Source organism: Pseudonaja textilis, chromosome 3 (genome assembly GCF_049901715.1).
Source record: "Pseudonaja textilis isolate UNSWEBS1 chromosome 3, rPseTex1.2, whole genome shotgun sequence".
NCBI lineage: Eukaryota > Metazoa > Chordata > Lepidosauria > Squamata > Elapidae > Pseudonaja > Pseudonaja textilis.
The window spans coordinates 30,739,254-30,766,052 of NC_141992.1; the positions used below are offsets into that span (position 1 = coordinate 30,739,254).

At 38.4% G+C, this 26,799-nt stretch overlaps 2 protein-coding genes across 3 annotated transcripts in view; both read left to right on the forward strand.

The window, feature by feature from the left end:
- Window positions 1-321: 321 nt before the first annotated feature.
- Window positions 322-8,179, forward strand: RAB5IF (RAB5 interacting factor). 2 transcript variants are annotated; one of them, XM_026697622.2, is made up of 4 exons: window positions 322-615; window positions 3,025-3,128; window positions 5,049-5,178; window positions 6,601-8,179. In XM_026697622.2, the coding sequence occupies exons 1-4, from the start codon at window positions 460-462 to the stop codon at window positions 6,640-6,642; spliced, it is 432 nt and encodes a 143-aa protein (XP_026553407.1). In that variant the 5' UTR covers window positions 322-459; the 3' UTR covers window positions 6,643-8,179. The 2 variants fall into 2 exon arrangements, with proteins under 2 accessions (XP_026553407.1, XP_087785255.1); XM_087929129.1 differs by having other exon boundaries at window positions 336-615; window positions 5,049-5,179; window positions 6,574-8,173.
- Window positions 8,180-10,166: 1,987 nt separating this feature from the next.
- The window catches only part of GGT7 (gamma-glutamyltransferase 7), a 41,916-nt gene continuing 25,283 nt past the window's right edge, over window positions 10,167-26,799 (forward strand). Inside the window, exon 1 of the mRNA XM_026697623.2 lies at window positions 10,167-10,463. Coding sequence (XP_026553408.2) covers window positions 10,253-10,463 — 211 coding nt within the window. The 5' untranslated portion in view covers window positions 10,167-10,252. The remainder of the gene's footprint in view (window positions 10,464-26,799) is intronic.

Genomic DNA, 26,799 nt, shown 5'->3' on the forward strand with positions numbered 1-26,799 from the left:
CTCTCAGTGATGATATAACTATGGTTTATTCAGCGTACGGGCTGCGCTTAAGGCTAAGACACAACGAATGAGTTTACGCACCGCATGAAACTTACAAATACCCATAAGAACTAACCACGACTAGCAAGCCGCAGGGGAGCATTGAAAGAGCGCCTTGTAGACTCGAAATGTACATGGCCCCCTCCCGTCCCCGAATATTGCCTCCAAACGCGACCGAAGAATATCCCGGCAAGCTCCGTAAACGCAGAAACTTCGGATTCGGCTCCACCTGGCAAGCCCTTCGCGCCGCTGGATTAGGGCCCGTTTCTCTCGCCGTAGGGCGCTCGCATCACGTGACGAGGACCACGTGTCTCGGGCGACGCGATAGCGGGGCTTCAGGACCGGCGCTCACGTGGACGAGCGGCTGCCTTTCCTGCCGTGACCGGGGCGCGTTGTGCTCGAGGTGTGGCGCGGGGGACGATGAGCGGCGGTCGACGGAAGGAGGAGCCGTCGTCGCACCCGCACTCGCAGCAGCAGCAGCAGCAGCAGCACCTGGTAGCCAACGGCGGGGGCGGAGTGTTGCGGGCCTCGTTGTGGAGCAAAGCCTTGCGGAGCGACTCCGCCTGGGAGGACAAGGTGAGGCCTAGACCGGGTGGGCCGGCCGGGTGTTTACGGGAGGGCAGGCCTCGGCTTTGTGGTTCCTAGCGGGTTTTTTGTGGGGTGGGCAGACTTTGCCAGTCGGTTCTCCTGAAGGTCACAGCGGAGCCCCTGCACAGTTCGCAAGAGGCAGAAACGGAGCCTCCTGGTTTGTACCTTGAGCTGTTGGAAGGATGGAAGATGTCAAGGACGTTGACGTCTAAACTAAGGCGGCGATGTTGACTGGCCAGAAACCGTTGGGATTGGTGTCAGCCCCTTTGCTGGCCGTGTGTGTGTTACAGGAGCATCTTGGTAGCCGGCCTTCTCCCCTCCCCTCAGATTTACAAGGGATCAATAGGTGGAGAGCTTCCCCCGCCCCCAGTTTTGACTGGCAGGCTAACTACCATGCCCAGTTGGGGGAGTGGAAAACCTTTGACAACAAGGAGGTTTTTTCCCTTTTTATCTGGAACACTGGATTGCTGCAGTGTGGCCTGCTTGAGGTTGCCCTTGAAGATGATTAGGAAACGGGAGTTGGTGCATAATGTGGCAACCTACTAGCTGGCATCTGATGTGGCAACGCTTATATTTCTGGGTGCTGCCTTGGCTGCCTGCCTGTCTCCAAATAAAATTCAGAGTACTGGAATTGAACTGTAGGATCTGCAAAGAACCCCACAGGGTTTGCATCTTTCTTACTCTCTCAGGACCATCTTTTCTAAACAGAATCTTCCTATAACTGTCCAGTCAGCCTAGAAAGCAATGCTTTGGGTTACCTTCTTCCTTCCTGGAATGTTAGAGCAGGCTTTTGTGTGTGTCTGGCTTTTCCCTTATTTTGAAACACATGATGATCTGGGTCTGAATTTTACAATTCAGAAAAATGTAAAGGTTTTGCTCTTTTGCTAAGCTTTGATGGCCAGAGGGCCCTTGTTTATTAAATATTTCAAGTATATTTTAATTAAATTGTCTTCATTAAATGTTTGTAGGATGTTTCTGAGAACCAGTTTGGTATAGTGGTTTAAAGCATCGGGGTACAACGGACTGCCTTAGTTATGAAGTCAGATGGGTAACTTTGGACTAGATACTCTCAGCCATAGAAAGAAGACAGTGGTAAAGCATTTTTAACTAAATAGGCAAGAAACTGTGTGGACTTATCCATATGGTTAGCAGAAGTCAAGACTGATTCAAAGGCACTAAAAATAATTTAAAATATTTATGTAAGTTCCTAATGTTTATAGAATTGAATGATATATAGATTATATGGGTAAATATTCAGTTATGATTCATTTAACTTGGAGTTAGCTTCTTGTGCAAACACAGTTTTTATGTTTTTCAGAGTGTTTAATTTTGATTTAAGCAACTAAGATGTTTGTAAAGGGGGATGGGGAGTTTGAATAACAGTCTGGATACTATTGAAGTTAAAAGCTTAGATTACAAATTAGTTTAACATGGTGAGTAATTCACAGTTGGCCAAGTTTACACAATTCAAAGGCAAGGAACAAACTGCTTCCCAGTCAATAGTCAGATAAAAGAAATCTGACTTCAGGGCATATCTGTAACTCAATAAAATATTTGTGACAAGACTCAATTTAGTTCTCAGGAAGATAAACAGAGGGTGCTGAGAAATGACTGTTACCATAACTTTTTAATAAAATTAGTATAGGCCTGCATGAACTTTGTTTCCTAATCTGGCCTATTTTAGAGGGCTAACAGGTCATAAAACATGGGAAGAGAATATAGATACAGTACTCAAATTAAGCTCTTAAAATAAGTTCTGTATAATTTCTGTTTCACTATTGTGAAACAAAGAAGCTGGAATCCGACCAAGCAAACTATCCTATGGTAGAAAGTACATCTTTTTTCTACCATTTCATCGCAAGTGGAAGATCATTCTAATCCATTCTGTGAATTAATTATACTTTTTTTTTCAAATAGAAGAATTCAGACAACTTGTTCAGCCCATTTGCAAACAAAGTGAAATGAGAATGGCAGAGATTAGTGAGCTGATATTAGCTTAGATTTAAACCCTGACTTGACAATCAAGCTGAGCAGATACCTCACTTTGAATCAGTAGCCCCCTCCGTCTCCCAGAGTTGTTACGGGATTAAAGTAATTTATCTAAGCTCCTTGAAAGATAGGTACATAATAAATAGGGCTGAAAGAATGTAAATATATACCTTTTACCCTGGAATTGAGATAGATTTCCAGGTAGGATGGAAATAATTGCAGGTGTCTAATTTCTGAATCTCCTTTAGTTTTTAGACTTTCTAAGACCTCCTCAAAACGTTTGTATAGTTCTTTTGAATTAGGCAATTGAGATATCTTGAGAACTTTGATTTGTTTGTTATAACTGGAGGTCCATCTCTACAAACATATGTGGTTCCATATGAATTGGATATTGTTTTTTCTCTGCAGGATGAATTTTTAGATGTCATTTACTGGTTCAGGCAGATCATTGCTGTTATTTTGGGAGTGATCTGGGGAATTGTTCCACTGAAGGGATTTGTGGGTATAGCAATGTAAGTAATTATTTTGCATTTATTTAAAGGCATTCATTGATGAAGTTGAAATGGTTAAGAAGAGGGATGTATACTTGAAGTATATGGGCTTTGTATTATACAATTATTTGAGCTTGCAAAAAATTTCTCAGAGCAGTTTGTAGAAAAGATACAGAAAGCTTAAGTTTAGTCAGAAGGAACATGCACCAGAACATCAGAAAGGTTTTCATAGAAAAAAAAATGGCTGCAGTGCATGAAATAAAGAAAATGTTGAAAATATATCCATTTGCCTGAAAATATGTCTAGAAGCTTAGAATGTGTCATTTATTGCTGAAAACTAAATGTATGACTATGTTGAAAGATTATATATATATTTGACTATGAATTTCCAGCTATGACAAGAAATGATAAAGGGAATATCTTAAATACTGATAGTAATTAAAGCATAAGATATTTTCGCAGTTGCCTATGTTTTCCTTAAATGATAGGAAAGCGAGTTGTGTAATAGGAAAATGAAATACTTCCAGATATTTCTTCTAAAACTATTTATACATCTATAGATAAATACCTACTTCTGGTTTAACTGTATTTAAGAGATTATAAGAAAGAATATCATCCACCCTTCTGGAATGTAAGCAACTCAAATTTTTAACAAACCCAGGATAGTGTGGGTTAGAGGGCAGAATTAATAGTTCAGGTTCACCTGAAATTAACACAACATAGGATACCTCTTCAGTACCTATTGTCCATTTTAATGTTACATTGTTAAAGGGTTAATGCATGTGCATTCAGGTGTCAGAGTTCTAAATAATAATTCCATATAAGCAAAACTCCAAGGCAGGGAGATTCCTCAAAGAATAGTTTTATTGGAAATATATTGGCACAGATCTGATGAAAACCAACGCTGAAGACTTCTGTGGTTTTCACCTAATTAAAAGTAAAAGTTTTCCCACTTTCTCAAAATAATCAGCCACATTATCCAATCACAGTGCAGTCTGGCTTCTGGGTGACATCACTCTGCCTTCATCCTATCAGTTGTGAGAATGTCCTTGGTTCTCAAGAGAAAATGTTTTGTTTTGGCTACAGAATCCCAACTATTTCAAATCCCCCCCTCCCTATCCCTCAGCTTCAGTGTGGCAAGACTGAAGCTGTCAAAAATGGCTTCCTCCAGGTCAGTTTCAGGGTTGACATCAGGGTTCTTGTTTGAAGCAGGCTTGTGAAGGACACAGTGTACCATTTAAATTTATTTGGGAGAGACTGATAACAATAGTAGAGATAGTCCTTGACCTATGACCATAATGGATCCTGTCCATTATAGTTATAAGTTGTGTCAGTCATAAAATGGACCATTTATATGAGCAACCCAATTTTGCAATCTTTTTTGTGGTGGTTATTTAGCGAACACAATGGATATTAAGTGCACCAATTGTTTGCAATGGGCTGGTTTTACTGATTAAACCAGAAGTATAAATGGCCATAAGTGTGGCTAGTGCTGAATGCCTGAAATGTGTTCACATGACTGCAGGGAAGTCCATCATAATTCTGAATGATTGCTATATGACTAGTCATAAATTGAGGCCTACCAGTGTTTTAATCTGTACTGGCAATACCAACTTAGTAGCAAAAGAAAAGTTGCAAATTCTGGTCACGTGATTGCAGAATGTTGCAACCTGTCATAATTGCAAGCCAAGTTGCCAAACACCTGAAATGCCATTGTGGCTGGGAGGGGTGGCAGTTGTAACTTTAAGAAGAGATCATCAGTAGCCTATTTTAAAAGTCCACTGTAACTTTGTGCAATTGTTAAATGACTGATTATAAGCTGAGAACTCTTTAGGGGCTGCTATTAATTTCAGTGAAACTGAAACAAGAAAGCTCCTTGATACTTTTACATTGTAAGTTGATTGAAGTTAACCAGCATCTCCTTTTTCCCCTCTCCTCCAGATTCTGTCTCATAAATGCTGGAGTCCTATACCTCTATTTTAGCAGTTTTCAGCAAATAGATGAAGAGGAGTATGGTGGAACATGGGAACTAACAAAGGAAGGCTTCATGACATCTTTTGCTTTGTTTTTGGTAATTTATGTTACTTGTTTGTAGATTTATGACATCACATGCACAGTATGAAATAGGAGGTAGATTATCATCCCAAGAAACCTTAAAATCTTGTAATTAGAGAGAAAAGAAATTGAGATTACATTTAGAAATGTAAATTGCATGTGGGTAAAATAATATATTTTTTCCCCCTACTAAGAATTTAAAGGGAAACATATAACTTTTAAAATTCAACATCGCATGAGAAAGCTCCCCAATGCAAAACTGCATTATTTCTTTCAACTCAAAATTACCCCTCAGTTTGCTCTTGGGGAGGCAAGACCGCACCCCAAAGGCTTCTCTGTTGCGTGAGTAGAGCTGTATGTGCATGCGTCGGCCTGCTGCTCATGTGGCCCGGTTCTTCCCCCCCAAAACCAATCTGCCAAGCCACAAAGGTTGGGGATCACTATTCTAGGACCTACTTAGAGGATGAGGAATATAAAGAAAGGGGGAATTTGTTTTGCTGATGCTGTTGATTGTTGGCAAATTAATCCAAATTACTTAATGGTAAACATTTCATTATCTCTAATTTATACTGAAAGGTATATGTATCTGTGCATGTGTGAGTGCAGTGAAAGTTTTTTATCTGCCTCCTTTTTCAGTAAGTATATTTGCCAACTTTTGACCATGTATTCTCCCTAATATTTTTATGTGCAAGCTATAACATTTAATAGGAAACACTATAAATGCCACTATAAATCTTCAGTATAAAGTAATATATAGAGAAAAGAACTTTGGCAGTGGTTCTGTTTAGGTATAAATTGTCCTTTTTAGTTGTGATTAGAAGATGGCACTTACATTCTTGTTCAAACATATACAATTAGTTTATAATGTCTCAAAGCTTCTGGTTGGGTAACAGAATTTTGATTGTAGGTGTTTTTATACATAAAATATCCAGCACTGTATCTTTGGTTGTTTCCAAGTTCTCATACATAAATATAAGAAAAATAATAGACCAGTTTTCAAAAGGGGTACAAAAATATTTTGATTTTGAAATACTTATGTCCATTCCACTCTCATGACTTTTCTAATGTTAACAAATTGTTCTAACCACATATTAATCATTCCAATAGCTAATATGTCAAAATGGTCCATTTTGAAGTCATAATATTCAAGAAGGTTTAGAAAAGTATAGCATTTCTGCTAGGCCAGGGAAAGAGATGTAACAGAATCAGAACATTTTTACCTTGAGACAATTTTTATTTGTCTGTCTCTCTCCTGCTAGCACTAAAAAGGAATGAGGTTTTCTGATATTAGTCCTAAAATTTCTTTATGATCCCTTATTGTAGTAATGTTAATAATGCAATCTTATTCAGAAGGAAGAAAGCAAAATAGATTCATAATTATAATTTGGTAACATTTAATTTTTTCTTTTTATTTGTTCTTCTCTGTGCTTCTTTTCAGGTTGTTTGGATAATCTTCTACACTGCCATCCATTATGATTGACAAACTCAGCCAAATTAATTGTCTTAACTGAAGAACACTTTAAGAACCCCCTTTGGCCTATGGAGAGGTAGAACAAGTCAGTTTTTACATCCATGGTCCAAGGAGATGCAACATGTCTTGTGGATTCTAAGAAGAAAAGTTTGATCAGTCTTATTTTAAAAAGCTGTTGCTTTTCCAGAACTTAAAAAAAGCCATTACAATGCTTTACAGATAGCACAAGACTTTTCAACCTTTCAGCCTTCTTGGTGACTTTAGCCAGTATGGCGATGACAAATCTTTATATCCTAAAAGGGTGATTCTGTTAATTAACTTGCATCGATTATCTTGTTCTCTTTGAGATCTATTGAGATTGTGACTTGTCTTCCATTTGTAAGACATACTAAAATGGTAGCCATCATGAAGCATATGGCAGGAGGAGAATTCAGCTGAATGTATTGTAGAACACAGATTTTGATGGTTCTCAGCTTCTTTTGAGGAAATTAAAGCTCTGATCTAAGTACTAATGTCTTTAAATGGTTCATCCAGGGTTTTAAAATTTTGGTCGCTTAACAATGTAATAAACATAATCTTCAGATTGTTTCCTAATATTTTGAGATTTTAACTATTTACTGAGAAGTGTGAGGCTTTCCTAGCTTCATTAGGGAACTTCCCAAAACAATTGCAGTGATTTAGAAACATCTTAATATATTGGTTAGTAAACCAATTCAGTTTCCAGAACCTACCTCAGAGTCTAGTGATCTAAATGCACAAAATAGCAGATGCTTCAGAATTCAATTACGTTGGGATTGTTACAGGTTTTTGAAGCTGAAACATAATACAGAATAATACAAAAGAATTAAGGCAGCTAATGTCTTGTACATAGAACTAATTTTCAGATAGGAGTAGACTGAAATTCAGTGTTGATATTTTATGATTAAAAATATCAGAATGAAAAAGTCTACTAATTGTACACTAATTAGGCTGCTTATGAGCTTTAATTGTACTGTCTCAATCATTTTAAGATTTAAACTCCTTGTCTATATAAGTATTTAATAATTTCAAGAAGGTATTTCCTATTATAAGTTAATGTAAGTAGACAGAAAATGGAGTTCATTAAGACTGCCTTACAATGAGAAGCTGTTTTGAGTCCTAATATGCTGTGGATAAATTTCCAGTTCTTTGTACTCTTCTTTTAAACTCTTAACCGTGCATACTTTTTTTCACAAGTAGTTTTCCATGTATTCTCTTTCAACATTGTCAAGTCTGTCTGCCTTTTTTTCAGTTCATTGTTAACACCAGGGAAGAATTTAGCCACAGGAAGTCAAAGACAAAACTACTAAAGTTTGGAAAGCCTTAGCAGAGGTTTCTCTTGCAGTTCTTCATTGCCAATTTAAGTGTTCTCTCCTTCAGTTTGAGGAGATACTTAGACATTTTGGTATTTGCTGATTTTAAGCTACATTTCTCAATCAGCAGGGTTTTTTTCAAAGCTTGAGTCATCTACCAAATAAGTAAATCATTTTATACATGGAAGATCACTAATAAAGATCACTTTAAGAAACTGGTGTAATGCTTTTTTATTGGTATTGCCATTTTAAAATTTTCAAGTAGTATTTTGTAACTGCTTTGGCCCTTAAAGTAGATGGATATTTGCTTTTAAAAATGATGATGGCATGGTAGCTTTTTGTTAAGAGATCTGGCCATGAGTTTTAGTATTGGAGGATAATCTTGGTCTGCCTTTTACTTTGGAGGCAGTGGGAGGAAAAACTGCCTTCCTTCGTGGAAAAACTTTTTTTGCTGATTTTAAGATCTAAGTTACATAAGAGATTATCTTGGATTGCATAAAACTGTTGGGGTTGAGTTAAAATTGGAGAAGATTGCATCTTTGAAAATATCCCCACCTTCCTCAGCAAACATTAGCAGACACGCTATGTGATTAAAGTTATTGTTCCTGCACTAACTTCCATCATGTTGATGTCTCACATTACAACCACAGTGATTTACTGTCATAACTCCAGGTTCAATTCTGGTCATAAGTCATAGGCTACCTGTATGGAATGAATAGCCCCATGCTGTACACACCACATAACCCATAAATAACTATGGAGCTCATCTAAAGAATGACAAGTCCAAATATTTCCTTCACATAATTCCAGTCTTTGCTTAATATGACTCCTGAACAGCATCCAGAATCCTTTGTTATCGCCTCCCCAGCCGTTCCATCTAAGGATGATCACCTTCAGTTCAACACTATAAAGTTCTTGTGCCATTTCCCAAATCCTGTTACAATGCCAACCGTTACTGCTCTTCCATATCTTACCCACGTAGTACGTGGATTGTGTAGAACAAATGGAAGCAAAGAAGTATTCATTGCAGAATAGGCTATATCTCTTGTGGACTCTTAAGGGTCAACAGGAGAGCAGCTTGGAACCAACTAAGAGGTCCAATGTTGCTGCTTACCAAAGCAATGTCCAGCCTGGAATTCAAGTCAAGAATGTGGCCTCTGCTGAGCTTGGCCTCCACAAAGCAACTTAGTTCCCAAAGAACTTTCTGCCTGCCTGGATTTCTCTTAATTACAATGAAAGTATCTTCTCCACAGCAAATTCCAACATTGAGATCCCAGCTGTAGACACCGACGGGGGTTACATTTTAATCACATTTTTGGATTTTTTTTTCCAGACTGGCAAGATTTTATTGCATTCATCAGATGATTTTTTGCCTCCTTAAAAGATTATGTAAATTTGATTTTTAAAACTTTATGTCTGTGAAATTATTTTGAAGGAATTTAAATGGATCTGATGGACAACTCATTCCCCAAAGATGATATTAAACCAGGAAACTGATCCGAATATTTCTTTTGTTTTAAATAAAGCTCTGCTAAGATTTAGGAGATTTTTAGAAGTGACAATTCAAAAGAAATCTTAAACTTCTGAAGGATTTTCATTTTGAAACAGATGAGGAGCAAATTGCCTCTTAAGATTTTTTTCTGAATAGGTTAAAGAATATCTTTTTAAAACGAGAGAAGTTTTGTAAGATTGGCTTCTTCAACCAGTGTTAAAAGAAGAAAATAATTATATCTGGTTGCTCTTGCTGGATTTCTGCTAACGAAGATTGTAGTATTTGGATCTTGTTTTCCTTATCTAAGTGATGAACTATGGGTAGAAGAAAAATTATGCTTTATTTAGAGATGTTATAATTCTTTTATCTGCTGGAACGAAGGGGAAAGGTACCTTTTCTCCAACCCGATACAACAGACCGGGTAGGCTGCAGGCCCAGCCGTCAGCCAAAAAGTGTCGGCTGGCGGGAACTACGCTTCACGATGGTGCCGGTATTTCTCATCTCCGCCATCCCTCCCCTTTTCCTCCTTGAAACATCAGCGCGGAGCTTAGAGACGGCCCAGAGAGCGCAGCCCGCGGGGCAACAGGCCAAGCGAGTCGGCCAGTGAACCCCAAGCTCCGCCCCGGCGGCCTTTAGCGGCCGCCCCTCCCGCACGCCTCCGCTTCCTCCCCAGACACTCGCTCGGCTCCCCTCTTGGCGAGCTGGCCCGGCCTCCACCGGCAGTCATTTCCGGAGCAGGAGCCTGGGCTGAACCGGCCAACCAACGCGCCTGCCTGGCTAAGGAGGCGCAAGCAGGATGGCGGCGGCGGCGGTGGCCCCGGCTGCAGGGGCCGCCGAGAAGGAGGCGAGTCAGGAGAGCAGCCTGGGCGCCTATTCGCCCGTGGATTATATGAGCATCACCAGCTTCCCCCGCTTGCCCGAAGAGGAGACGGGCAGCGCCATCGCCCCCGAGAGCTGCCTGCGCTCCAGGAAAGAGGAGGATGCCTTCCTGGCAGAGCAGGACACCGGTGAGCGCGGAAGTTAGCCCGCTTGCTTCGCCGGGCCTCTCCATCCGACCAGCCGCCAGCGGGACCTTCACGGCCATCTCTCCATCCTCTCCTTCCCCTTCATCTCCGCGGCCTCCATCCCATCCCGATCGGACCGGCTCCTCCGGGACTGGTTCCAGTCCTGCCCTTCGCCCGCTTCCCCGCATCTCTCCTTTGGCGGGCGGGGCTTCTGCGTCGTCCCTTCCTTCTTCCCACCCACCCCAAGAAGCGGCTGGCACCGGCCCAGCGGTGCAGCCGTCCCGCATCCTAAGCCTGCCCTGCTTCTGCTCTTCCCGCTTCTCCTGCCTGCCTCTCTCCTAACGTCCTTGCCGGGAGTCCCTAGTCCTCGATCTCCCCTCCTCTGCACCATCTTTTTTCCCTTTGGCCTCCTCTCTCCTTCCACTAGTGCCGGAGTGGGGGTTGGAGGCTGTGGGAGTGCTGGGCTGCATGTCGAGGCTGTGGAGGCTCCTGGGCTGTCTCTTTCCATTGTCTTGTTTCCATCCCATTTCCATCCCTCTTCTCTTTCCTCTCTTCCTTCCTTCTATCTTTTTACCAGCTCTACTTCGGGGCAATAATGTAAGTGATTGTGTTGCCTCCTTCCCATTATATCTTTCTGATCACACTATAGTCTCTTGCTCTCCAAAGAATGCTTACTGATGCTAATGCAGCCTTTCCTAATATCTGTATCCTGTAGATGCATTGAATTGCAACTCCCAGAATCCCCAGCCAGCCATCTCCCATTCTTTTGGCAACTTTTTACCTTCCCTGAAAATGGCTCAGGTTGATTAAGAACCTGGGACTTGGTGTTTTGTTTTGTTTTTAATCTGTTTCTCTCAGTTCCTCATACTTGGGAATAACTTCATGAAGTGTCCCTGAATTTTGATCTTCAGAATGTTATTTCCTATTCTAGGATCTTCCAATTGGTCTAAAAGTTTGAGAGAAAAAACAGTAGTATGCTGAAAATTACCCAGGGTAAAGTTTGCTATTGCTTCAGTAGATATTTTCAATATTTAGGAGTATTACTACATGTGCATGGGACCTGTAGCAGCTGAGATATAGCCAAGATCTTATTCTCAGATTCATTACTTATTGCAACACATAGGGTCAATAGTTAGAATAGAGCTTCCAGTCAGTTTTCCTACAATAACAATTCTTAAAGAAATTATCTCTAGCCTGGTGCCTTTCAGAATAACTAGACTACAACTCTTACAATCCTCATCCTGCATAACTGATGCTTATTAAGAAGAGGGGACAGTCTGGAAAAGGTTGTCTTAAAAGTTCTCTGGTCTCATAAATAGTTTTCGGAGTCATATAATCAAGCTGATTGACATTAAGTTAAGATGTCAAAATAGCATCACTTCATGCGTTGTGTAGGTAAAGTTCAAATCTTCTATGAGTATAAAACAAAGATAAATGGTACAGTGTAAAGTACTTGTCATCCTGAACGGTTGTTCAGTTAGTTGTCAGTTATTTTAATGGATTATTATGAGTTATGAGCTAGAAGGATTATGAAGTCCCTCTGTAATTGGAAATGTTGCCTTCTCCAGCTTCCCAGTTCTGAAGAGACTTTTAAATGTGGAGTTCTTAGGGTTCTCTGAGCAGCAGGCTAGGTAACATCCTTATCTAACCAAGTAATGAAATGTGTGCAGAAAAACAACCATGCTCAAAACAATAACCCAATAGTACAATCCCGAGTTTTATATACAGCTGGGAGCAGAGTTTGCATATTTATTCCAGCCTCCCTCCCTTCCTCCAGCTTGCATTTGATCTTCCCCTTAAATCTCTGCAAGTTCAGTAGACTCACCCTCTTTAGTCACATTAGGGAATTCACAAGTCTAAACTAATGAAAAAAAAAATTATTTATTTATGTCTAAAGCTCTATGTTCACAAAATGAAATGCTTCTAGTACAAATTGCATTAAAGTGTATCTTTTTTTCTCAAAGTTTTTTCACGTTAAAAACAAACTAGTAAAAACCACAGCTAGATCAAAGTATGCCTCATTTTCCGTAAATACTAATTTCTGTTAAAATAGCGTCTGAATTTATTTATTTTAGGGAAGATTGAGAAATGTTACCAAAATGTTCAGGATATGTATTCTGCAGTAAATACATAGCTGAGGCCAGGACTTAACAGATTTTAAAGCAAAGAGGGAAAGTGAACTCAATATCAACAAAGGATAGGAGGCATGCACACATTCATTTCAGAATAATATCTTTTAAGTACTTTTTTTAAATATACAGCTTCATTTCAATTCCCATTGATCAAAGTTTCTTCCTGTCCTGTATTTACATCTATGCAGAGAGAAAGTAATTATGCTTTTTCCTCCCATGTACCTTCTATGAAGTGGACAATGAAACCTCATAATTTCCCACGGGACAAGATTTATGGTCCAAGGACAACTTCTGGAATTCATAGTATCTCACTTTATTATAGAGGCTAGGAAAGAAGAAGGCTGAGTCACCAATACTTCCTTCTGTCTGCTTTGAAATATTTAGGATGTTGTGGCAAATAATAGCTAAGGTTCCAGTCCCTCCCTAAAGCAAAGAAATTTTGTTAAGCAAGTAGTTTTGAGCTGCTGGAGGAATGTGAGAATATAAATCTAATCCATCCAAATAGGATTGATTCAAATCCCCGTTGGACTATGAAACAGATCTCTTATGAAGATCAAATTGCTGAAAATTATCACGATCTCCTTGGAGGAAAATAATATCAAGATGTGTCTGATTTTTTTTCTTATTTTACTATCATTCCTTAATTTTTCCTACTTTTCATTTGTCATTGCCATTGTCATTTTAAATAAAATATGTGTTTATATATGTGTGATTATTTTGCTTTTATCTTGATTATAATGCCATCTCAAACTTCTCAAGTTTGAGAATCAAATATATTTCAATATCGATATAATTAGGCATTTGCTTATTTCTCTTTATATAATAAGGATTCCGCTGATTTGAAGGTTAAAGTATTCTTTATTTGGAGTTTAATTACCTATTAATATATAAAATGTTTGGCGTGTTTCATGGTGTGTTTTCTCCATCCTCCACAGCTGCTCCAAAACACTTCACTATTTGAGACAGAATAACAAATGTTCTCTGCTACCTAAGATAAAATTTAAGGAAACCTTTAATTTTACATCACAGGGTAAAGCATGTATATGTTGCACTATGTAGAGTTTTGTTTAATTTCTCTCATAAGGCAAAATATAGTTGGACAAAACCCAAAACACAGGAAGAATGGTGGCAATACTACATTTGCCAGTTACCAGTCCCTCTCTCCATTTTAATCTTTACATTCTCCCAACCTTCAGAGTATTAATTTGTATAGAAGTATAATTACTGCAGACAATACTAATGCCAATTAATAACCTTAAACTACTGCCATAGAAGTACCAAATTTTAATGAAACAATGTGTTCTTAAATTCTTCGTATTTTTTAAAACCTTGATTATTCATTATAGTAGCACTTATTCTTTAGAAAGTACATGTCAAGAATTTTTCATATTTCAGTTTTGTAAGTCACTGTAAGTAAAAACAATCCATATTTTATTTTTCTACTACAGGGAATTTTTTTCTACGATCCCTCCATTCTGTGGCCAATAGGTCACACTTCCACATATTTTTAGCATCCAAGACATCTAATCATTTTACTCTTTCCAATACACAGTACTACTATTTTAATAAAGGGTTCTAGGCTTTAGAAACATAGAAAATTGATTTCAGGGGGAAAAAACTCCTACTGGTCCATCAAATCTGCCCTTTGAGGTATTTTTTATTTGTTTTTGTTTTTTTATGTTTTAATTTTTTTGTCAGATAATGGACATGTGTTTATCCCAAGCATGTTTAAACTCAGTGACTGATGATTGACCCATTACCTCGACTAGAAGTTGGTCCCAAGCTTCCGCTACTATTTCTGTGAAGTAATACTTAACATTACTTTTGAACTCTCCTCTTGTCACTTTGAGGCTGTGCCCCTGTGTTCTTCATTTTTGCTTAATATTGAAAATACTGCCTTCCAGAATCTTATTCACATTCTTAATACATAAAGGTTTCAATCATGACCCCGCTTTTTCTTCTGTCATCCAGGCTGTACATAATCAGTTTCCTCCAATCCAAAATTAACTCAATAGGTTCTGCAACTCTAGAACAAGGATTAGTTATCTGTAGATCACTTATGTAGATATGTATTAGATATGTATTAGAACTATGGTTGATGCTGTGCAATGATTATTATTGGTTTCCTCCCTTATAATAGGATAGATTTCATATGTATTACTAGAAAAAAATGCATGAGTTTCTGTCCAGTTTCTGGTATGAATAAATATAAACTCAGAAATGAAGTTTGAAATAAACTCGAATAGAATGTCTAAATTCCTCCTGAAAGCAGGTGAGTTTACAATTGTTCAGCACCTTCCTGCATATGTCAACAGTGAATTTTTTCCCCTGGCCTTTGTTGTAACTGAAGCTCCTTTTCTAATTCACCCACCATGTCTTCTATAAAGTTGCATTCATTTGGGAATGGCTTTTCTGAATTTTAATATTTCTGGCTGAATCTTGGTGCGCAATTAAAACAGATTTCATGGATTGAATAAAATGTCCCTTTGAGAATAATGTCCCTTTCTTCACCAATCCATATTTCTCAGGAAAAGTTTTGCCATCCATATGCCACTTTGAGGAAAATGAAATGAATTGAACGCATGCAAATATTTGTTCTTCAAATAAAATGTTTCTCTGGGACAAAAAACTAACATCTGGATTTGGTAGTCTTTACCAAATGCCAGGGAATGGTTTTGATTTCCCTGAATATGGCTATACATTTTAGAAACATAAAATAGCATCACCAGGGTGTTGGTCACATAAGAACATAATAGAAGTTGGCATATTACTTGTTGCCACTTCACAATCTTTGCAAACATGTTGTCAATAATATACAGGTAAGTTATGACCACAATTGAACCCAAACCTTATGCTGCTAAATGAAACATTTGTTAAGTGAGTTTGCCCCATTTTACAACTTTTCTTACCACAGTTACTAAGTGAATCATTGCATTTGTTAAGTTAGTAACATGGTTGTTAAGTGAATCTGGCTTCCTCATTGACTTTGCTTGTCAGAAAGTCACCAATGAGGATCACATGGACACTGCAACCATCATAAATGTGAACCACTTGCCAAGCATCTGAATTTTAATCATGTGACCATGGGGAACGCTGCAATGATCATAAGTGTGAAAAACAGCCATAAGCCACCTTTTTCTGTGCAATTGTAATTTTGAATGGTCACTAAATTAACTATTGTTCAAGTTGAAGACTACCTGTAAAGTAATGTGAAATGAAGGGGAGAAAGCATCATTTTCACCTTTATTACAAAATCTCTTGTCTTAGGATGCTTCTGGAGCAATTTTCTCCTGGATTTGCATTTACAAGTATCTGGAATGCAAATGATCATGACTTGTTTCACTCAATGGTTATGCACAGATCAAAATGGCTTCTTCCTTGTTCAGCCTTTCCTTCTTCAAAGGTTTCCCACTTTTCGTTTCTTTTTACAGTACTTGTTTCCTCTTGAGGGATCTGACATGATGAAGAACAGGCTTGGCCGGTATCATCGACAAATATTTGCTGTTTTTGTTTACATTTAAAACATTTTTAGGGACGTGGTGGCTCAATGGCTAAGATGCTGAGCTTGTCAATCAGGAAGGTTGGCAGTTTGAATCCCTAGCACCGTGTAATGGAGTGAGTTCCCGTTACTTGTCCCAGCTTCTGCCAACCTAGCAGTTCGAAAGCAAATAAAAATGCAAGTAGAAAAATAGGGATGACTTTGGTGGGAAGGTAACAGCGTTCCGTGCACCTTTGACATTTAGTCATATGGGCCACATGACCACGGAGACATCTTCAGACAGAGCTGGCTCTTCGGCTTTGTAACAGAGATGAGCACCATCCCCTTGAGCCAAAAACAACTATCATGTAATTGCGAGGGGAACTTTTACCTTTACCTTAAACCATGTTTACCAAATGCAATGAAAATTCCTTTTTACTAAGAATGTTTGAAAATATTAGGCTGAGTTTTAGCTTATATTTGCCTATTTTCATTTAATATAGCTTAAATATATTTTGTCAGATATCTATATATCTATATCTATCTATTTATATCTATCTATCTATCTATCTATCTATCTATCTATCTATCTATCTATCTATCTATCTATCTATCTATCTATATATCTCTGGCACATTCTGGCACAGCAGTAGGCTAGCACCAAATTTAAAACAGAAACGGTTTTGTGAAAGTCTGACTCACAGACGAACACTATACAGAAGCCTGATGATGGCAGATGAAATTCTGCCTAAACGTTGCTACAACTTTAAAAGCACAACTATAATGACGTGGGAAAATACCCGAACAAAGCTGAATACCATACATACATACATACATACACACACACACACACACACACACACACACGTTTTATGTTTTTGCGGTTATTTATATGTATGGTATTTAGGTTTCTTCAAGTATTTTTCCACATCTTAATATTTGTGCTTTTATTATAGCGACGTTTTGGCAGAATCTCATCTTCCATCCTCAGGCTTGTGTATTGGGTTCTTTTTAATCTTGTGTGTCATATGTGTGTGTGTGTGTATCTGGCTGCCCATTTTCTCAGCAATCCTAAAATTCATCATCAAATGCATAATTTACTGCATTGAACTGACTAGAAGTGACAGATCCTTCTTTTATCTAGCCTAATGTGTAAATAAGGATTAAGGTTACAAAAAAGAGAAGCAGCTTCCCACATCTTTGGATAGGAATGTTATTGATTCCAATGGGGGAGGGTGATTTGGGGTGGTATTAATACCTAGGATGATGAGTAAGTCATGGTGACATTAAGGATACAGTTCCAATATTAGATATCATGAAGAAGACAATGCATTGGTAAAGTTGTATTTGGCATTAGAGAATAGTAATTTTCCCACTATTGTTTGGAAGGGATTCAAAATTGCCTTAGGCCCATCCCTTAAGTAGAAAATGCTGCAAAAATTTAGCATTTAATTTCTATGTGTAACTACTTAAGTTCTTTTATGCTTCATTGTAATTATCTAGAAAATAGAGTCATCATATAGGAAATTGATTATTTACAGATCAAACCATTAGTTTTCTTTAAATTTGTCCATACAGTGTTTGAAGCATACTGACTTGACTTTTGTTTGTTTCTGTAATACTTGCACTGCATGTTTCAATAAAAATTAGAATATTTTTGTTTGTACACCTACAGTTTGTTACCTAGAGTGCAAAATGACTGTATTTTACCTCTACAATATGATTTCTAGAAATAAAACCTTGGGCCAAGATCCAAACAGAATGCAGCAGCTCTCTGCCTCTCCCCTTTATTTTAAATGGAGAAAATGATGCACGGGTAGTTGAAGACATTGGTATGTTAATAGGCTTAACTCTGGATGGATTGTGTTCTGATTTTGCTAGTATGATAGGATCTAAGGCAGGGGTGTCAAACTCGATTTCACTGAGGGCCAGATCAGGGTTGTGTTTCACCTTGGGGGGGGTGAGTAGGCATGGCCTGGGTGGGTGTGGCCAGCTTGCCATTGCTTATGTCGGGGTGTCTGTGTTGGCCCCAGTGCTCTGCCAGAGAAAACGGGCTCCCGAGCTCCATTTTCAGTTACAACAGCCTCCTGCAACGGAGCTCTGTTTTCACTCGCAGAGACACTGCGGGCCAATCCTTCACTGCTTCCGGGGAGGCCCTGCAAGCCAGATCTAAGCACCCCACAGGCCGGAACCAGCCCCTGGGCCTTGAGTTTAATACCCCTGATCTAAGGTATCCACGATAGATCAAGGATGTGCACTCAGGAAATCAGCTATATTTTGTTATTTTTCCATTTTAAAAGATCGTTACATTAAAATATATTTACATGCAACATTTGTTTTATTTTTCCTACCTAAGTCTTGTGGTTTAATAACAATGTAATCTATAAAACACTGAGATCACTTACAGGAATGTGTCAGATTTACCTGAAATGTCAGATGAACATGCACTTTATAAGAGTAAATATGAGTGGGGGTTTTTTCCCAGTGAATTTATTTGCAAGGATGTTTAAATGTGGGTTTGACATACCTGAGCTCATGTATGCAAGACTTTAAACAGTATTCCCTAGAGTCCTACCTTTCAGATATATTCAGCTCCAGAATTTCCAGCCAGCAGGGTCTGAATTCCAACAGAAGATTCCAGCCAGGAATGGCTGTTTTAAAAGGAAGAAAAATCCAGGTATATGTTTGAAATGGATTGTGCTTGATTATTATACCTCAGGATAAGTACAAGGAGTCCTCGAGTTACAACAGTTCATTTAGTGACATTCAGTTACAATGGCACTTTAAAAAGTTACTTCTGACCATTTTTCACACGTAAAACCATTGCAGCATGCCCTTGATCACATGATCAGGATTCAAACGTTTGGCAACTGATTCATATTTAGGACGGTTGCAGTCTGCTGAGGTAATGTGATCGCCTTTTCTGACCTTCTGACAAGCAAAATCAATGGGGAAGCCAGATTCACTTAACAACCATGTTATTAACTTAACGATGGTGATTCACAAGAACTGTTGCAAGCAAGGTCGTGAAATGGGGCAAAATTCACTTAGCAAATGTCTCACTTAGCAACAGAAATGTTGGACTCAATTGTGGTCGTAAGTCAAGGACTACCTGTAATTCTTTAAGGGTTCAGTTATACCACAGGTCAGTTTAATTCCTAGGGTTTAGGTACATTTTCATCAGCCCTCTGTAATTTACACAACGTACATACTATCATGGTAGTAGGAAAAGTTTTCAGCAATTGAAAAACAGCCTCAACCCCGCCCTACCCTCATCCCACCCCCACCCCGTGTACAAATTTCTGTCTCTAGCACCTGTAGAAAGGTTGACTGCACAATTACCAAAGGTTCGATAGCCCTTTTGACTTCTGTTGGGAAAGGGGAGAAAAAACAGAAGAAGGATCTCAGTGAAAGAAGCTTTTATTATTCTAAAGCAGGGGTGTCAAACTCACGTCGTCACAGCGGTGTCATGTGACATATGGAGAGTTTTTCCCCCTTTGCTAAACTGGGCATGGGTGTGGCCAGTGTATGACTCATCCAGCCCACAGGCCGGGAGTTTGACAGCCCTGTTCTAAAATGATTGAATTTTTTAGAAATCTCAAAAGCTTGAACATTGCAGAAATCAAACCCAGAACTTGCTGGGATATGGATAGCTGTGACAAGGATGCTCATAATATCCTCTTTCACAAGCAGACTATTCTGCATGGCCCAAGGACCAATTGGACCTCTGTGACAAAATGTGAAGAAATGTGCTCCCTGAAAGAGGAAATGCAACTTTGTACAGTTTGACGTCACAAAGTCGGGCAAGCCATTACGAAGAGCATTTTTGCCTAACTGAAATCTAATTTAATTGCGCTCCAATAAAATAAGGAAAGCCAATCTCTCCTCTTACTGCAGAGAGGAGCATAGAAACACAGAAGTTGGGCATGCAAGCAGCAGAATGGATTATTAAGAAGGATGCAATTGGATCATAGAGACAGTTGCTTGTGAATGAGAAATATATCAGGTGGGTGGAAGGGACAGAAGAGTGATACATAGGAGCTTGCTGATGCTGACTGTGGGTCAAATTGGGCAAGCATGGGCATGGCCCAGGGCCATGTGTAGGCAATGAATTATTATTTTATATACAATAATGTGAAACCACAGTTGCCAGTTTTCTAGCTGATGTTGGCCTTCATTCGCATCAAGTTCTTTTGACAGAACATAGGATGTCATAACGTATCAGCATAGTGTAGGTGAGGTTCCAAATAGTGTGGCCTTTTGTAATTGACCAATGGACATTTTCTCAATAGGTACATTTGCTAAGTGCCTTCAAAGTTTTTGTTATGGCACCCAGTATGGGATGACCACGGTCAGTTTATGCCGTAATCCTTCAGTTTCTATTTTTAGATTTGTATACTTGTGATTTTTTTTCCAATTCTTTGCCTTCTAATTTATTATCCTCTGGTATTGTCTCATCAATTATGCATGTGTTCTTTTTAACCAGAGTTAAATTTGATGTGTTATGTGCCAAAGCTTTATATTCAGAAATCCCATAGTATTTTAATCTGTTTATTTTCAACTATATTTTCAAATACACATTCTCACCAATTTTTCATTACTAGGACATAATTTTTACAGAGTGTTGTTATATTGTATTTATTATGTTATATAATTATTATAATTAACATCTAAGCCAATTTTGGCCACAATTTTTGAAAATAGGTGGCACAATTTCCTGCAATTTTGACAAGAGAAATTCATAAAAACTTTAAAATAGGCTTAACATGGTTGAGCAAGATGAACAAATCATCTTAAGCCAGTGCATCCAAGGACTATGATGTCTGGGGGTCAGAGGAGTTGTTGTCCAATATGCCAGTAGATTTATCCAGTTGATGTCCTATACAGGTGTCCAACGCACACTTCTACTTTACAGAACAAATAAAAACTACCATTGATTTAATAATTTGATAAATTATGTATAGCACTTAGTGATACTTAATTGTTTAACATTCCTAGCAGATGTTAAAGGATCAATGCTTTAAAAAATAAAAAATGCATCTTTTTAAGCATAGATAAATGCATTTTTTTTGGAAGCAAGGATTTCACTTGGCTTTTGAGTAAGTGCCAGTGACTTACAGCAACTCCAAAAAAATTAGCATGGCCATTGGAGAATATATTTTTTCCCAGGCCCCAAATCTTAACTTTATACAATCTATATTTAATACAGTCTATGTGATTATTGACCACCCATTTAATGTATTTTAAGATTTCTTGCCGAATACAATTTAACAGAACTCCTGGGACTAGAATGCATACCATGCCTTAGAACTCAAATTTTCCAGGAGTGGTATGGACCACTGCATGAATTCCTCCGCATGAGTACTGATCATCATTTCTCATTGAATTGCTCTGTATCTTTCTGGATAACGTAAGGTGCTAACGCTCATCTTCAAATCGGTGACAGTAGCTTTAAGGACTGCAAAAGCAGTTTTGCACTTAATAATCTATGTTGAGGAGAAATGTGCTGTGAAGAGACAAGCTTAACTTTTCAAAGGTTAAGTTGTTCTTCTGTGCACAATTTATGAAGGAGCCTACTTGAAATATGGTGAAGAAAGTTGCTATTTGAATTCCATCTTCCCTGTTTCATTCCTGACAGTAATCCATTCCTTAGCACCCTTCAGTTAGTGAGTTGATACCTACCAATTTTTATTAGACTGTTTCTAAGGGGGTTGTTAGCACACTATTGTTATTTGTTGAGATCTTCTCTCTGGGAACCCCGATATTCTCACAAGCCTTTAGATACATTCCTATAAAATGTGGTTGGAATCATTTTCTATATCTGGTTCTACAGATATTCTATGTGAGCTGATTATATATTACAGACCGTATCTCTACTCAACAACTGCAACCAAAACCCAATCCACAAAAAACAAATCCTACAAATATTGATACCCCATCCTCATCAAAGAAGCTGTTGAGCATGAACGGAAGTGACCAAATGCCATCTTATTTGGTCTAGAGGTCAATGACAATGATGACTTCTCTAATGTTCGAAACATCATCAGAGAAAATCAAGCATCAACGATCTCCCCTGAAGAAATACTTGATATTTTCCGTGTTGGTCCTGAGCTTAAAAACAAAGACGGCTTGATGATCCCATGCCTCTTCAGGGTTGTTTGCAAAAACAAAACAAGCAAATGCAAATTCATTTTCTCAATAAATTCACTCGCAAAGAACAACAACATAAGAACCTTCATTCTCACCCTGATCTAACCTTACAGCAATGTGTACAATCCCAGGAGCTACGTTCTGAGTTCAAAAGTTTACATGAATTAGGTAATACAAATCTATATATTGATTACCGTGCGGACTGTATCAAAAGCAAGAGCATCAACCCACATCACAATATCCATCACCCAAACATGCAACATTAGGGATGCACGCCCCCTCCTTCCGCCAGACCCACTACTTCATATCTTAAATGTAAACTACTTAATGCAAGAAGCCTTGCAAATAAAATGCATGAATTCCTCATCCTTCTAAGCTCAGCCACATTTGACATTATATTTGTCTGTGAGACATGGTTAAATGCATCTTTCCCAGACTCCATTACCACTACAAGAGAATATCAAGTTTTTCGCGCGAAATCTGTAGAGGTGGTGGAGTTGCTATATTCTATAAAAAGTCTCTAAATCTAAAAAAAGATCTAAATTATACAAGAGCTTGCTTTTCCCGAAACCATCATCTGTGAACTGTCCTTAAACACCTCAATTCGCTTCTTACTTTGCTATCGTGCCCCTGACTATGATATAATTCATGCAAACAAGCTAACTTCACTACTGACATGGGCTGCCTCCTGCCCATACCCTCTCATTTTTCTTGGTGACCTCAACTTACCTCTTATAAATTGGACACTAAATGAATGTACATCTGAACCCATTCATACAACCTTGTACAATGCCATTACCACACTAGAACTGGAACAACTAGTAACTAACAATACTAGACTTAACAACTGCCTCGATCTCATCTTCTGCAACAGTTTGAATTCAATTTATGGAATACAAATTAATGAACCCTTTTCCAACAGCGATCACAGCATGATTGACTTTTGTCTCAACATATGTCCTCACAAAAATCACCATAACAACAGGATCCCCAATTATAACTTCAAAAAAAGCAACTATGATCTTATAGACAACAATTTTCATCTCTTGATTGGCAAATTCTATTCACTGGATACAATACTGTTGAAGACCATTACAACATATTTTTACTTGAAGTCAAAAGAGTCATCAAACTATATGTACCAATAACAACTCCCAAAACCAGAAAAAACAAATTACCCATAACAATAAGAAAGCACCAATCCAAAAAGAAATATTTAGTGGAAAAACAAATCTGGTCATATTGCCAACTTTAAAAGCTGATACAAAAATGTATGCCACCAGATAAAGACTGAATGTACCAATTATCACACCAAACAAGAGGAAAACCTTCTACGCACCAATTCCACCCGTGCTTTCTACAATTTTGTAAAAAACAAACTAAAAGACTTAAGGTCCATCCCACCCCTAAAAGAACCAAATGGTAAAGACTGCAACAATGACACCATTAAAGCCAACCTCTTTAACACATTCTTTGGCTCAGTATTTGTAAACAGCAATGGATCATGCCCAGTATTTCCTGGTTGAACCACAGACAACTACAATGATCTAATACATACCGATTTTACAGAAGACAATGTTTAAAAAGCACTACACAATCTAAATCCATCTTTATCTATTGGACCGGACAGACTTTGTGCCTACTTCTTAAAAAAGCTATCCAGTGCCATAGCAGAACCTCATAGCAGCATAATCTTTGAAAAATCTTTCAGGACAATCTCCTTGCCAAATCTATGGTCACTAGCCACAGTCATTCCCATCTTCAAAAAGAGAGACCCTAGCCTAGTTGAAAATTATAGACCAATCTCTTTATGCTGCTTCACCTGTAAAGTCATGGAATCAATTATTAACCAATCCATTATCCTCCACTTAGAGACAAACAACCTACTCTCTAACAAACAGATTGGTTTCAGAAGGAAACTGTCCTATAACCTGCAACTCTTGTACTGTAAAAACATATGGACTACACAACTTGATCAGGGCAAGGCAATTGACTCAATTTACATAGACTTCTGTAAAGCCTTTGATTCAGTGGTAAATGGCAAACTACTCCTAAAACTAAGGTCTTATTGTATGTCTGGATACCTGCATAACTGGATAGAAGCATTCCTGTCAAACAGACAACAAATGGTCAAAATTGGGAGAGTCCTATCAAATCCTGTACCTGTCAACAGTGGTGTCCCCCAAGGCAGTGTTCTAGGACCAACTCTCTTCATTCTCTACATAAATGACCTCTGTGTTCATATTAAGAGCAACTGTGTTTTATTCGCTGATGATGTAAAGCTGTTCAATACCACAGACAATACTGCTACCCTTCAAAAAGACCTCAATTATGTGCCAGAATGGTCAAACAAATGGCAACTTCAAATCTCAACAAATAAATGCTCTGTCTTACATATCAGAAAACAAAATACAAGCTGAATAGTCAAGACCTTGTTGATGATCCAAGCTCTGTAAAAGACCTTGGAATACTCATCTCAAATGATCTAAGTGCTAGAGCCCACTGTAACTACATAGCCAAAAAGGCATTAAGAGTTGTTAACCTAATCCTGCATAGCTTTTTCTCCGGTAATATTACTCTACTAACCAGAGCATATAAAACATTTGCTAGACCAATACTTGAATACAGCTCATCAGTCTGGAACCTGCATTACATTAATACAATTTATTAATACAATTAATACAACTGAGAAAGTCCAGAAATATTTTACGAGAAGAATCCTCAACTCTTCTACTCGTAGCAGAATACCTTATGCCACCAGACTTGAAATTTTAGACCTAGACAACCTAGAACTACGCTGCCTTCGATTCAATCTAAGTATAGTATATAAAATTATATATTGCAATGTCGTACCTATCAATGAATACTTCAGCTTCAACCAAAACAATACAAGAGCACAAAATAGATACAAATTAAAGATAAACCGCACCAAACTTGATTGCAGGAAATACGACTTCAGCAACAGAGTAGTCAATGTCTGGAATACTCTACCTGACTCTGTGGTTTCTTCCCCAAACCCCCAAATCTTCAACATTAGACTGTCTACTATTGAGCTCACCTCTTTCCTAAGAGGTCTGTAGGGGGCGGGCATAAGCGCACCAAAACGTGCCTACCATCCGTGTCCTGTTGTTTCTTTTTCTTATTCATATCCATTTCATGTATTTATAACCATGTTTATACTTATACCTGTCATTTAATAGTTTGACAAAATAAATAAATAAATTACTTTCATGAGCAGTCATTCACAAATCTTTTACTCTCCCATGTGATCTATATAGCTTTGAAGGAAAGAACTTAAATCCGGACTACAACAATTGTTATTTGTTTCAGGCTCTTGAAATCTTTGAAGAATGTCTTAAGGTTATATCCAACTGCAGTTCATTCTTGCTTCCCTCAAGAAAGATTTAGACTGGGGTCTTGTCCTCACCTTGAACCGTCATGACACAGCAACATTTTTGGCAGCACCTTTTTTTTTTCTGCTGGGTCTCCATAATGTTGCCTTTATCTTCTTCCCAGCCTATGAACGAGACAGACTAAAGTTATCCATTGCATTTGTATTTCTACTCTTATCCCAGTGCCATCCAAGGGCAGTCGCATCTGGTGTAAAATTAGTTAGCATTTATCTTGGATGGAAGTCAGATGACTGCCACTGACAAGGACAGTGAAGAGGGATCCTCAGTGGAGACAGCAAATGTCATCCAGATATGGTTACTTGCTTACTCAAGAGTAGATGGATAATTCTATAACTCAGCAGAGGCTGGAAAAAGGTCCAGTGGGTGAGGGAGGCAAGTTCTGACATTCCTGTTCACATTATTGGCCATCCTTCTTAGGGGTGCTGGACTTCTTATTCAGTAACACCTGGAGTGGCACTAGTTACTTATCTTTGGCTTGGGTTGTCAACTACCATGGACTGGAAGAATCTCTAGAACAGGAGTGTCAAACTTGCGGCCTGTGGGCTGGATGCGTCATGCATAGGCCATGCCCACCCCAGTTTAGCGAAGAGGGGGAAGTCGTGATACATCATGTGACGATGACCTAATAACACAAGTTTGACACCCCTGCTCTAGAATGATATCATCCTCCCCTATCTGATGGACTCCAGAGGTATTGGATTTTAACTGTCATCACCTCAGGCAGCTTTACTATAGTGATCTTTACTATAGAAGTTTGGGTTGGCTGAATTAGAACAACAGGAAGGTGACTTTTGTGAATTAGCAACTTGTTTCCTATGCTCTCTAGAACTAAGGAACTACTGAATAATAAACTCAGGAATATGGGAAAACTGAAATAGCTAGATCAGTACTTGGATTCATTCAAAAACAATTGTTAAAACCATTCATAGGGATCCATGGTTATTAGTTTTGATGGCAATGTGAATGTCTTTGAAGGACATCTGTTGGGGAACAACTATGGTAGAGCAGTTGACTGGCCATTGTGAGAACAAGCTTCTGGATTAGATGGGCCAGGGGTTGCTATTTGCTGTGGGAACCTATTTGTAATATAAGTACATACAGCAGAAATGCCAATAACTTCAATGAGTTAAAAAAAGTATAGCCCAAGTAATAAACTCCAAAGTGCA

Bases quoted from the DNA above. Each gene is read 5' to 3' on its own strand.
- RAB5IF (XM_087929129.1), top strand. From the start codon at position 460: ATGAGCGGCGGTCGACGGAAGGAGGAGCCGTCGTCGCACCCGCACTCG. The intron at 3,129-5,048 runs GTAAGTAATTAT...CCTCTCCTCCAG, and splicing joins GGATTTGTGGGTATAGCAAT to ATTCTGTCTCATAAATGCTG. The intron at 5,180-6,573 runs TAATTTATGTTA...TTTTTCTTTTTA, and splicing joins ATCTTTTGCTTTGTTTTTGG to TTTGTTCTTCTCTGTGCTTC.